Source organism: Bombina bombina, chromosome 2, assembly GCF_027579735.1.
Source record: "Bombina bombina isolate aBomBom1 chromosome 2, aBomBom1.pri, whole genome shotgun sequence".
NCBI classification, from domain to species: Eukaryota; Metazoa; Chordata; class Amphibia; order Anura; family Bombinatoridae; genus Bombina; species Bombina bombina.
The window spans coordinates 431247887-431261690 of NC_069500.1; the positions used below are offsets into that span (position 1 = coordinate 431247887).

General features: G+C 39.7%; 2 protein-coding genes across 2 annotated transcripts in view; both read right to left on the reverse strand.

The window, feature by feature from the left end:
- Positions 1-1317: 1317 nt before the first annotated feature.
- On the reverse strand, positions 1318-10703 carry YWHAH (tyrosine 3-monooxygenase/tryptophan 5-monooxygenase activation protein eta). Its single transcript, XM_053701997.1, has 2 exons — positions 10522-10703; positions 1318-2763 (listed from the first exon to the last, which is right to left on the reverse strand). Exons 1-2 carry the CDS (start codon positions 10606-10608, stop codon positions 2107-2109), a joined length of 744 nt encoding a protein of 247 aa, XP_053557972.1. The 5' UTR covers positions 10609-10703; the 3' UTR covers positions 1318-2106.
- Positions 10704-10955: 252 nt separating this feature from the next.
- Positions 10956-13804, reverse strand: part of DEPDC5 (DEP domain containing 5, GATOR1 subcomplex subunit) — a 336582-nt gene continuing 333733 nt past the window's right edge. The window contains 1 exon segment of the mRNA XM_053702000.1: positions 10956-12373. Coding sequence (XP_053557975.1) covers positions 12078-12373 — 296 coding nt within the window. The 3' untranslated portion in view covers positions 10956-12077.

Genomic DNA, 13804 nt, shown 5'->3' on the forward strand with positions numbered 1-13804 from the left:
TATTTTATATCAGACATATGGGACATGGTGGGTTTCATGTCCCTTTAAGGCTCATGTTATTGACATTTTCATAGAAAACTAAAACCCTTTAGTCAGGTTGAATTAACAAGGTTCTACTCTGGTTGCAAAAATGTTTACTATAGCGCACACAACTACTCAAGAATGCAATTACAAACCTATATCCAACTATATAAATAATTATATGCAGAATGCTACTATTGCTAGCGCTTCTCAAAGCTCTGACAGTGTTGCAACATCCTTTCATCTCTAGGGTAATTTCCCATGACATCACATCGCCATGACAACAAAGACATTGAAGATAGAGTTGGGTTATCATATTTCCCATTATGGCTTCAATGGCAGAAAGGCTTACAATATAAAGTGGAGATGATTTGCAGGCAACAAGAAGGAATAAATATTTTCTGCTTATTTTGCAGCCATTGCATAAACTGTGATGAAACAAAAAATAAATTCAAAAAGTAATTATCACTGGAGCAGTAGTGAAAAGTTGTCGACATGCAGATACCAGGCATGTCACCAACACTATGAAAGTCTTAGACTAGTGTCTAAAGGCACTACAGCACCAGTTCTTCTAGACTCATTTCCATGGCAACAGAAGCTTCTACAAATCTCATGTTGCTGTGGAAACTGCACGAGATGTTCCCCATCTCTCTGGTTACCTGAGTTTGCTTTATGAATAATTCAGGTCACGAACAGTCAAGCAACACTTAGTATTATCTCAGAAAGAGAGGATAACACTAGGCATTTCATAGGTAGTGTTGAAGCTAAAAAGTATGAACAATTACCTGAGTCAACATTTTAACTGTCAAAGATCAAGAACAGCTTCTACCTCATCGGGTGCATGTAGTCTGTGGAATATCAGCTGGCAATACAAGGAGTGATGAGATGTTCTTTAAGCCTTCTGAACGTCATGCGTTGTCTCTCCCTGTGTAATACTGCAATGTTTATACTCAATTTGCAAAAGAAAATGTAAAGGACATCTATAGAATATAGTCACACTCCACAAATGTATACAAGGGAACCTTCTATATTGTTGATTTTGAAAACATTCTGGGCAAGAACCTACAAAACCATAAAAACAAAAAGGGTTTCAAAACTAAGCACTAATGTTATGGCATCTGTCAAGAGTAACATTAAAACTCATTTTAATGGATGCAGTTTACAGAGATTAGTACCATGTCATGTAGACAGCCCAGCCCTCTTCCCAGTGCACTGTGTCTATATCTGTAATTAATAGTTCAACCTGTATATTTGGCAAATGTCTACCAAGCTCATAAAAGAGACAAGAGGCTGATGCAGATAGAATATCCTTAAAGCAGCATTTATTTTATCCATTTAATTCCAAAACATTTAAATCAGGTGTCTGGCATCTTATCCGCATCAATCATAACAGGCGGACTCATACTGAGATGGTGCTCTCAAACTTGGCAAGAACTGACCAGTACATGGCTTACAACCAAATAATGGGACTCTTAAAAATGTAACAGAACAAAATATGGAGGAAGGAAAAAAAAAAATTCAGGGCATTCAACTCCAATAGAAATGCAAAATTATCATCAAGCTATATAAGTTAAAAGGGCAAATATAAACTTCACAAAGCTCACATTTAAAAACGTCTATTGTAAGCTAATAAAACAAGTGTGACTTCCCTCCCAAGAAGTGCCGCCAGTCAGTTTGAGCTCAGGTGGCACATCCTTTATGGGGCAGTAAAGGAAGGGCAGTCTTACATGCACAGCTGCACAAATGGAAACTAAAACCAGTCTCTGAACGGAATAAAATGAGATCACTTTGCATCATTCCAGCCCGTATGTGCCCTGTTGACAAAAGTGTAGGCGCTCCTCACAAACTGTAACTTCCTGTCCCCTAGCACAATGTGGGGGGTAACCCGAGTAATAGCTGATGCGCCAACGCAATCCAGCAGTGCCCACAAGAACGCGTCTCCCCGGTCAGGCAGCGGGTAAGTGCGGTTGTGCCAATGGTATGGATATGATAAGCACTGGGACATGTCATGGGGAGTAGGTGGGGGTGGCATGTGGTGATGGGGAGCGGGTAGGTAACGGGCAGCAGCAAGACGCAGGACCCTCTTTAATTGTTGCCTTCACCGGTTTCTTCATCCTGCTGGTCACTTGTCCACAGGGTAAGGTTGTCACGCAGCAGCTGCATGATGAGGGTGGAGTCCTTGTAGGAATCCTCATTTAATGTGTCCAACTCAGCGATGGCGTCATCAAAAGCCTGCTTGGCAAGAAGGCAAGCCTGCTCTGGAGCACCCTGGATCTCGTAATAGAAGACTGAGAAGTTGAGGGCTAGGCCCAGGCGGATGGGGTGGGTGGGCTGCATGTGCTCTTTGCTAATCTCAAAGGCCTCTTTGTACGATGCCTCAGATGCATCTGTCACACTCTTCTTTCTGTCACCAGAGCCCACTTCAGACAAGTAGCGGTAGTAATCACCTTTCATTTTCAAGTAGAAGACTTTACTCTCGTACTGGAAGTCATTACAATTCTTAATGAGAAACTTGTCAAGTAAGGACAGCACTTCATTGCACACTGACTCCAACTCAGCCTCTATCTTCTCTCGATATGACTTGACTTTTTCCAGCTTCTTTTCATTACCATCTGCCAATGTCTTCTGTTCAATGCTGCTGATGACACGCCAGGAGGAACGCCTTGCACCCACCACGTTTTTGTAAGCTACTGACAACAGGTTCCGGTCCTCATTAGATAAGGGCTCGTTAAGCTCAGTGACCTGCATAAAAATAGGAAACATTTATCACATTTTGTAACCAAAACTGAAAGGCTAAGATTCTGGAAGAAAATATAAATACACACAGATTCTATGTAATGATGCTGGTAGCTACTTGCCTTCTTAAACATGTTCCAGGCCTCTACCACTAACATGGGTAAATGCCAAGCTATATTGCTCCCTCCCCTCATAATATAGCCTGTCTTTATCCACACAGGCATGCTGCTCTCTCCATAACCACATTTCCCTTTCATAGGGACAGCTTTTCTTGAGCATAAAAGCTTGCAGTCACACTTCCACAACGCCATCGGATACATAGCCTCAAACACACAGTGACTATCTGAATTCACACAGAAGCTTAAAGCCAAACCAAGGACTTAGCTTCTTTAAACTCATTTTCAATTACTCGGATGCAGACTTGCCTCATCTTCCCCTTACATGCACTCCAAAGAAAAAGGTCCCACAGACTAAGTCACACACAGGCACGAGCTGCAACATCAGCCCTTTCCTCATGCACACACGGGGGCCTATACCCCTGGAACACACTTCACAAAACAAGCTTAAAGGGACAGTCTAGAATAGAATGTGTATTGTTTTAAAAGATAGATAATCCCTTTATTACCCATTCTCCAGTTTTGCACAACCAACAGTTATATTAATATACTTTTTACCTCTGTGGTTACCATGCATCTTCTGACAGCCCCCTGATTACATTACTTTTTATTTATTAAATATTGACTTGCATTTAGTACTGCGTTGTGCCAACTCTTAAATAACTCCTCGGGCGTGAACACGTTATCTATATGACCCACATGAACTAGCAGTCTCCTGTAGTGAAAAGCAAATAAAAAAAGCATGCGATAGAGGCTGTCTGTAGTGGCATAGAAACAGGGAGAAATGTAGAGGTTTAAATGTTATAAAGTATATTAATATATTAATGTTGGTTGTGCAAAGTTGGGGAACTGGTAGTAAAGGCATTATCTATCTTTTTAATCAAAAACAATTTTAGTGTAGACTGTCCCTTAAGTCAGCAACCTTGAGGCCTCCCCTACACAAAAGCATTGTGGAAACTGTCCCTGTGCATACACAAACCCTTTGCAGCTGAAGCACCAACCAGTTCTTACAATCAGGGTTGCAGATGCACCCCACACCCAGTTATGTAGTCAGGAGCCTCTGTATTTAAATTGTTGCAGCTACGTCATGCCAACAATTACACACAGGCTTACATACTAAGGAAACCCTGATACTCAGACGCTGGCTCTAGCACATTAACCTGCAGCCATACTCAAAGCTCTACTCAACCAAACAATTGCACATATGAGTAAGCTTACACTATTTAGGCATATGCTACCACCACAGGCATGCAATAGATTAGCAAATGTAGCTGTGAATTATTCAGTAGAAAAGCAGTCAAAGTTGTGCATACATTCATGTAGCCTTAGGCAAGCTCCCTTTGCACACACATGCTTGCCAACACACATCCGTATACTCACTCCCAACATCCAAATGCACACACTTTCAGCTTGCACACCAAACATGCAACCGAACACCATAGGGATTTAAATCAGCCCTCTGACAAACATTAGCAAGAAGCCGATTTATACCTCATGCAGGTTCATAGTTACCATTAATACAAGACACTCAGATGCCTCAGGTATGTAGGTGCCACCCATACATACACAGGCTACCAGAAATCTATCCCTATCTGGGTGTGCAGGTGCATGCCTCCCCCCCCCCCCCCCATGTCTGCCCCTCCACCCATACCCACAACTAACGCCCCCACAGACATCAAGCTAGCCTTGCTACACTGATATTTATCAAATTTTCATCATGTGAAACTTAACACATTGAGTCAGATGGCATTGGGCACCCAGATGATATTTATTGCACTGAGTAAAATGCAGTATACTGTCAGCAAATCATACAGTAAAAATGTGTGCTCTTCATCTGTCCAAAATTGAATGCGGTTACCTTGATGATGAGCAGTGGATACAGGACTAGTAATGAGATTCCTGACTGCCGACAGTACTGTGGGGTATGACTGTTTTATGCTTCGTTTTTAACTGGTGTCTTAAAAGTGCCATAAAACATTTTGAGTTATGTGCATATTATAAAAGGGTCAACTGAGGCAAAAGTGTGTGTGTGTGTGTGTGTGTGTGTGTAAAGCTTAAAAGGGTGTGTGTGTGTAAAGCTTAAAAGGGACACTAAACCCAATTTTTTTTCTTTCATGATTTGCATAGAGCATGCAATTTTAAGCAGCTTTCTAATTTACTTATATTATCATTTTTTCTTTGTGCTCTTGCTATCTTTATTTGAAAAAGCAGGAATAAAAGCTTTGGAGTCGGCCCATTTTAGGTTGAGAACCTGGGTTGTGCTTGCTGATTGGATGGCACCAATCAGCAAGCCCTATCCATGGTACTGAACAAAAAATAGGCCGGCTCCAAAGCTTTCATTCCTTCCTTTTCAAATAAAGATAGCAAAATAACCAAGAAAATTTGATAAAAGGAGTACATGGCCATAATACCCAAATGTTGAAAAACTTGAAAGTGATGCAGTATAGCTGTAAAAAGCGGACTAGAATATATAACCTTAACATCTCAATGTAAAAAAGAAAGATTTTACCTCAAAAGTTTCTCAGTAGCCACATCCCATTGTAAAAGGACTTCTAAGCAACAAATCAGTATGTCTGTCCCGGGGCAGCGGAAGGAGCGAGCTTACATCTTATTTCCCTATTCAGCTTAAAGGGACACTGAACCCAATTTTTTTCATTCGCGGTTCAGATAGAGCATACAATTTTAAGCAACTTTCTAATTTACTCCTATTATCAATTTTTCTTCATTATCTTGCTATGTTACTTTGAAAAAGAAGGCATCTAAGCTTTTTTTGGTTCAGACCTGTGGACAGCACTTTTTTATTGGTGGATGAATTTATCCACCAATTAGCAATTGGCATCTAAACTTACATTCTTGCATTTCAAATAAAGATACCAAGAGAATGAAGAAAAATTGATAATAGGAGTAAATTATAAAGTTGCATGCTCTATCTGAATCACAAATGAAAAAATTTGGGTTCAGTGTCCCTTTAAGGAAGTTTACAATGAAATCTCATGAGAGAGAAGTCAAATCTCATGAGATCACAGTAAAGGAGTTCATGACCTCAGCACTGTTGATGCCGATTGGCTGCTGTTCATTTCTTCATTTTTTTTTTACCTGCAGCTGAGCAGCAGTTGAGTATAACTTTTTACACACAACTTACTCTAAGCTGAGGAAATTGTGAGGTAAAATATCTTCCTATTTTACATAGAGATGATCAAGTGATATTTTCCTGTCAGCTTTTTACAGTTATACTGCATCGGTTTCAAGTGATTTAGCATATGAGTATTATGTCCCTTTAAAATTGCATGCTCTACCCGAATCATGAAAGAGAAAATTTGGGTTTACTATCCCTTTAAGTATTTTAATAAACTCTCCAAAAATCTGAAAAATGACTTACACTTTAGTGTTGCCACGTGTAGCCGGATCCACCCCCAATGTCCTACTCCAAACCTTGTGGTATAATCTTACAAAGTATGCATGTAAGGATAATTATTTATGCAAATAAGGGGGGTTGAGGAGGGACAGCAGGCACAGCTATTGTTGCCAAGAAGCTTTCTTGTTTCCATGGGGATAATGTCACATGCTTTCTGAAAGCTTCAGCATTATACTGTGCACTGCTTTAGTCAGGTGTCATGTGACTCTGCACCCTTTCGTGCACGAGTGCATTCTGCTGAAGCTATGGCCTGGATAGCACCTTCCATATATGGAAATGCACAGGGGGAGCTTGCTGCAAACAAAACTATGCCTGAAATAAAGGAGTTAAAACAGAAACCGTTTTGCAGGAAAGCTTTGGCTACATTATATATTTAGAAATGTATGTTAGTTCATACAGTTGTATGTCCTTTTAACTCATGACATTAAATATTCCGCTACCTTGAATTGTGGTGCGCTTTTGCCCGGTTTTTGTTTCACATATAGAATCTATTTTGAAAAGCGTCCGCAACATGCTCTGGGAGTCAAAGCGGCACCTTGGTTGTTCTAGGAATGAAGACTTCTTTGATTGGAGGATACGGAACATTTAAATAGAAGTCCATACAATGAGCATTGGATGAACTATTTCTGGGACTGGTAATTGTATCAAGAACACTACCGTCTAACAGTGACTTTATTGTATACTTTTCCAGCTGTGTTGTGGAATAGAGTTTGATAAGTATCAGGTTCATTTTAACCAATTTACCAATTCCTGCGATGCTTATATAAAATATTTTTGTTGGTAATTTATTTTAGAGATTGAATTTGTTTTAATGATGATTTAAAGGGATAATCTAGTCAAAACTAAACTTTCATGGTTCAAATAGAGAGTGCCATTTTAAGCGACTTTGTAATTTATTTCTATTGTCAATTATTATTCGTCCCATTATTGCTTCAGCACATGGGTAGCGCTTGCCGATTGGTGGCTAAATAAACCAAAAATGGGCCGGCTCCTAAGATTACATTCTTCCTTTTTTAAATAAAGATATCAAGAGAACGAAGAAAAATTGATAATAGGAGTAAAATTAGAAAGTTGCTTAAAACTGCATGCTCTATCAGAATGATGAAAGTTTAATTTATACTAGACTATTCTTTTAAAGTTTTCTTATTTTTTTACTATGCACTAACCTAGAATAAGCATGTCAGTAGTTTTAAAGCTAACCAATTGTTTTTATAAGCCATACATATATAAATGTAGAACAGTTTAAAAATTTAGGGCAAGTTTCAAAGTCATGGCATGAGGCATGTATGCCATGCTTTGCCCACATTTATGTATCAACATACTTCCTAGCCGCATTTTAAAAGGGTTGCATCTGTACACTTAAAGGGACAGTTTACTCAAAATATTTCTCCTCTTTAATTTGTTCCCAATTATCCACTTTACCTGCTTGAGTGTATTAAATTGTTTACAATTATTTACATTAGCCTTATATTAGCATTTGAAATAGTTTATTTATCCTGTGGTATCTCCACCCATGCTGAAAGTTTTTGGTCTCAAGGCCAAGCTGTGCTAACACAGCCAGCAGAAAAAAATTACACTCCCAGTGGGTTATAGAAGAGATAAGGTAAGAAAATGTTAAAGTGAATGTAAAGTTTGACGAATGTGTGCCCGGTTTTTAAAAATAGGGGCACTTTCATTCAAACTTTACATTTCACTTAATTTGTTAAAATACTTACCTTTTATTCTTGAAAGCCGTTCCGGCGCTTCCCCGCCCGTTGCAAGTCTCTTCATAAGTCAAGAATGATGAATCCGGCTTCCTCCAATCACTGATTCCCCCCAGAGCAAACATTGCCTGAGGCCAAGCCGTTATTGGAGGAAGACAGATTTGTCATTTTTGACATATGAAGAGACTTGCAACGGGCGGGGGAAGCGCTGGAGCGGCTTTTAGAAAAAAAATTCTGCAGGTGATTTTTAAATCAAATATAAATTTTGAATTAGGCAGTTACACTAAAGCACCAGTTCAACTGCAACGTGTTAGTTAAATTGAGAATAAAGCAATAAAGTTTTATAATCTAGTGCAGTAGTTGAAAATTGCATTCCAAATTAGCTGCAGACAGTCTAACAAAGAAGTAGTAATTAAAAAGATGCATTGCTCATACAAACTTCTTACATTCCGAAAAAAAACAGCTTTGTAGACAGTCGAAGGCTAGGGGATGGGCTTCAAACAATCTCTGAGAGCCAGTCAACCAATGCACTACTGCTTTGCAGCGCTACTACATATTTCACTGTTCACTTAAAACAGCACTTTGCTCGGGATGAACTGTGATAAGGAAAACTTACACAGACAGTGTGCAGCCAGAGAACAGCTCTGTTTGAAGAGAACAGCCTAATGTGGAGCAGCGCTGAAAAGTTAAATCGCTAACAGTTCCTGCATGTGTCCTGTTCTTTCTGCAGACTTGCTGCATTTTCTGTGATGACATCTCAGATCACTGCATGTTCTGCCTTGGGGGGGGGTATATGTACATGTAATGAGATCTGATTATGCCTACAAGCTCAACCCATTTGTATCTGCCTGTATAAGTGTATACTATGTATTGTCTGTATCTGCCTGTATAAGTGTATGCTATGTAGTGTGTGTGTGTGTGTGTGTATCTGCATGTATAAGTGTATGCATCTGCATGTGTAAGTGTGTGTGTATCTGCATGTATAAGTGTATGCATCTGCATGTGTAAGTGTGTGTGTATCTGCATGTGTAAGTGCATGCTATGTAGTGTGTGTGTGTGTATCTGCATGTGTAAGTGCATGCTATGTAGTGTGTGTGTGTATCTGCATGTGTAAGTGCATGCTATGTAGTGTGTGTGTGTGTGTGTGTGTGTGTGTGTATCTGCATGTGTAAATGTATGCTATGTAGTGTGCTACTGTGCATTTTTGCTGACTTTAAAGGCCAGAATCTAGAATATTAATGGGGAATGCAGAGAGCAGTTTTAAAGAATTTATTATTAAATGTCCAATTAAGATAAAAATATTTAGCACCTTCTCTGCAAAGACTAATTAAATACATAGCTCACATAGCTATACCAGTGGTCTGAGCTTGTGTTTGATTTGCTGCCTAAGTGTATTAAAATATATGACTTTATTTAGAATTTTATTTATATTACTTTAGTCTTATGATTGTTTAAGCCCCGCCCACCACATTTCAATTTTTTGCCGGGGGTGTGACCCTCTTTTGAAATTTTGGGAGGTATGGTTCAATGTCCATTTAAGTGAAACATCATCCAAAGTCACATCAGACCTTGAGTGCCATTGCTGCCATGTTTTTATGGAAAGCTTGCCAATCTGAGCCACTACAAGTAAATAGCACTTATATACCACAAACCGCCCCTAAATATTAACAATTGCAACTATTAACTGCCAAAAAGTGAAGCAACTTCTAAACCATCTCTAATAGCTAATGGGTTACATTGCTATATATTCTCCCTTTACCTGGTTATTCTTCCAATTTTCTCTATCTTGAGCCTACATACACCTGTAGCCATAATATTCTTCCCTGCTTCCCCCAATAAATTATTTTTTTCTCCTTCTGTCACCTTCCCATTATTCAATTGAATTCCTTTTGTTCCATAATTTGGTTCTCCCATCCCCATCTCTCCTATATAACATTTCCCTTTCCCCCCTCTATTACATCCTCTTCTGTCCTCTAGAATCATTCGATACATGCAGCCCTGTATCTGTCAGCTCAAACAGGGTGAGCCAGGCTAAGCGTCACGTGACTGTGCTACTATTGCCTTGCATATGGAGGCAGTAGCAAAGAGACCTCCTGGGAAAGCCCAGGGGCCCAAAGGTAAGGAATCATTTATAAGATGCCACACTGCACAACTTTTCACAGTACTGCATGATGGTTACTACATACTTATTTCTTGAACCAAAGCATTCCCTATACTCTTGACATAAATTTGCCAGCACCCTGCAATTTATGCTACCAGATACCATGACAGATTGCGGTTTCTTCCACAAGCTAGCGACATACTGGCTGGGTGGAGTCTGCACATGCTGGTTGAATGAAAAGATGTATCTAGTCAAATATCCCCGGCATTAACCATAAGGGCATCTTCCAATAAATAAAAACTGTCAGAATAGTCCTTATACCAAATATCACTCACCAGATCTGGGACACTAGCAAACACCACATATCATTAGTCCTCATTGAATATTCTACACCATTCTCCTTGATATATATGTTAGCCCCATGCTCACCGCTTTCATAGCTGAAGCCATGTCTTCGTATCTCTCCGCTTGCTCGGCCAAGCGTGCCCTTTGCAGCAGCTGCTCCCGGTCGGCCATGCTGACAGTGGGTGGCTCGCGCTCCGCTCTCGTGCTGGGTGCTCAGCTCCGGGTTGTACTCCTCGCGCCGCTGCAGCCCCGGACGCGCAGTAAGGGGGCGTGGACAATGGGCGGGGCCTTACAGACTATTTCTAGATGACGTCATATACTATTTATAGAAGAGGAGTAGAGCATGCGCTTTGCGAATGCTGCAATGCACAGCAAGGAGGGGGAGTGGAGAAGCAGGCAAGCAGCACTGGGCGCAGGAGGGCGGGGCCAGCACACAAGTCTTGATGATCTTTAATGACAATAAGAAAAATATAGACTGAAGAGCTTGCAATAATTACCAAAAAACACAAATCAGTGCGTATTGTAAACTTGTAATTTATTGCGGAAATCTTACAGCTAAAGAGTCCTGTTATCATGTTCCGCTAACCTCTGGCTACACTCATGTCTGTTAGGGCTGAACAACATTGCACAGCAGCCATATAAGCAGGGCCACATTGCAGTCCTTCTGATTTGTAGACAGTACATTTTTCTAAGCTATATGAAAATAAATGCTTCCATAGAAAAATAGGTGACCACATTTTTCAAACGGGGAGCAACATCTGGATTATTCCACTAGAGGTACTAGTAAAGAGATACTAGAAATTCAGTTCAGCTAAACAAGAATGATGGACATTTCAGCTGTGGATATGTAAATCAAAAGGACACAAGTTTGCATATACACAATTGCTCATTAAATCAGATTCGCAATGAGAAGAGTGTCGTTGCAAACGAGATAGTGCTGGATGGGGATAAGAAGAAAGGTATTGGAGGATCACATTGTGGCCCCTGGAGGTCAAAAACAAAAATCACATTAGCAATATTTTAGCAAGACAGATACCAAAAACTAGATTTACATAAAAATATTACAAATACATACAAGGCAGGAATGAAACAGCTGCAGAGAAAAGAAGTACACTATTTTGCAAACATGAGGAGATATAGCAACAGGAAGAGCTTATCAGTGTACATAACCACCATAATGTGCAATAATGATTGTATATATCTTATTCTGTAGAATAATAAGTCCCCCTAATACACACATCAAAGTGATGTACATTTCAAACCCAATGTCAAAACTCCTATAAGGATGTATTGGTAGCTGAAGCTGCTCCAAAATCTGCAATTATGTTTTCCTTAACATATCAAACTGTCAGTATGTACACCATCAGTATTCATTGATAAAGTGCCTTATTTCTTTGGTGTATTCAGTCACACAGCAACAGTGTGAAAGAAATTGCATACATTTTTTGAGATTCAGTGCAAACATCTCTGCTTGTGGTTTAGCAGAAATCTGTATACATTTTGGGTTAGCAGCAAATATGAGAGAGATGGTCACACATGGCGCAAAAGGAACCGTGCAAGATGCTGAGAAATGAATTACACCTAAGGTCTTTCTTAGGCAGGAAACATATTGCCCCCCCCTTTTTGTTTCAGAGCTAGAGTTAGGGTGCACTCATGTTCATTTTCTCTAAGCAACTGGCCCAAAAGGCACTTAGTCTGTTGTCACGGTTTGCACAGAAGTCAGTAAAATCTTTAAGCAGACGATCAGCAAAGCGTTCATCTCCTGTGCCACTGGAGCGCCAAGTCTTGGTCAGCATGGTGTTGTATGCCCAGTTGTACCCAATACGATCCTCCCCAAATAGGCTCTGGTTGGAAGAGCTAGTTGAATTCCTCCTGCGCCTCTGTTGCCCTGTGGTGTATTTTCGCTTAGAATAGGGGAGTTGTAAAAACACAGTACCTGTGGGGGGGAGATACCCAGAATAAGCTTAAATGGATTGAAAAGTCAAAATTAAACTTGCAAGATTCAGATAGAGCATGTCATTTTAAGACAATGTTAAATTCACTTATATTTTCAAATTTACTTTGTTGTTCAACTAGCTCCCAGTAGTGCATTGGTGCTCTTGTGTTGCATTAAATTATGTTTTTAATACAGTTGCAGGGGTTAAATACACAAAAGTTTATCTAATGAGGTTTCTACAAAATTCACCAGACTTTTTTTTTGGTAACTTATTTGATTATTATTATCGGTGAAGAGTGCCAACAGATTCTGCAGCGCTATAAACATAGGTGGAATACAAGGAAACATTTATAGGGATCAGAGGGCCCTTCCAAGAGTCGCACTGTTGTAGTCAGCTCTAAAGAAGGTGATCTTCTTAGGCTTACATGCTAAGGGGGTTCAAGGGGATATCAATGGAGGAGAGGAAACAGTATAATTTAAAATACAACTTATTGGAGGATGGATGATTTGATACGCTTTTCTATATAATTGTGATTAACTCCACAGTTATATAAGCAACGGTGCAATAATAAAATGATATCACATAGAGCATTTTATTTTTGCACTTTTATATATCTTTAGTGAACAAACCATTTTTCAATTTTCTTACCATTAAAGGGACACTGAACCCAATTTTTTTCTTAAGTGATTCAGATAGAGCATGAAATTTTAAGCAACTTTCTAATTTACTCCTATTATCAAATTGTCTTCATTCAATTGGCGCCAAGCTGTATTTCCCGCACGGCTATTGGCTAAGAGGTGGAAACGTCACCTCTCAGCCAAATTGCGCTCTGCCGTGGGCTGCCTTTAGCAGCTCAGCGCAGCAAACGCTGATAACAAATAAAGGGGCTTTCAGAATGAAGTATTTTATACTTCATGAATGAAAGTCCCCTTTATTTGCTACGATTGTAAATCCTAGCGTTTCCTAAACGCTAGGATTTACCATCACTTTAAGTACTGGCGGAAAGTCTGCCAGTATGAAAATGACTAAGGAATTATCCGAAACATGTAGGGCTGATTGGTCTTAGCCATGAGAAACCTGCATCTTTGTTTTTAAGCTTTTCTGTTGCCGTTGTTTGTATTCTTACCTGGAGGAATAAATAGTAGTTTTTTTTTCTTAAGGATCGCTGTGTTTCTTCGTTTTTTCCAGTATGAAAATAATCCTTTTTTTTTTTTTTTTTTTTAATAATTTAAAAATATATATATGCTGCAGTGTAGGTTCCCCCCTAACCCCCCCAACCTCCCTGATCCCCCCCCCAAAAAACAAATTATGCTTACCTGATGATTTAATTTCCATTTGTGGGAGGAGAGTCCACTGCTTCATTCATTCCTTGTGGGAATTAAGAACCTGGCCACCAGGAGGAGGCAAAGATACCCCAGCCAAAGGCTTAA

Coding starts and splice junctions, on each gene's coding strand:
- YWHAH (XM_053701997.1), bottom strand. CDS start 10,608: ATGGCCGACCGGGAGCAGCTGCTGCAAAGGGCACGCTTGGCCGAGCAA. Junction 2,764..10,521: donor TGGCTTCAGCTATGAAAGCG/GTGAGCATGGGG, acceptor ATTTTTATGCAG/GTCACTGAGCTTAACGAGCC.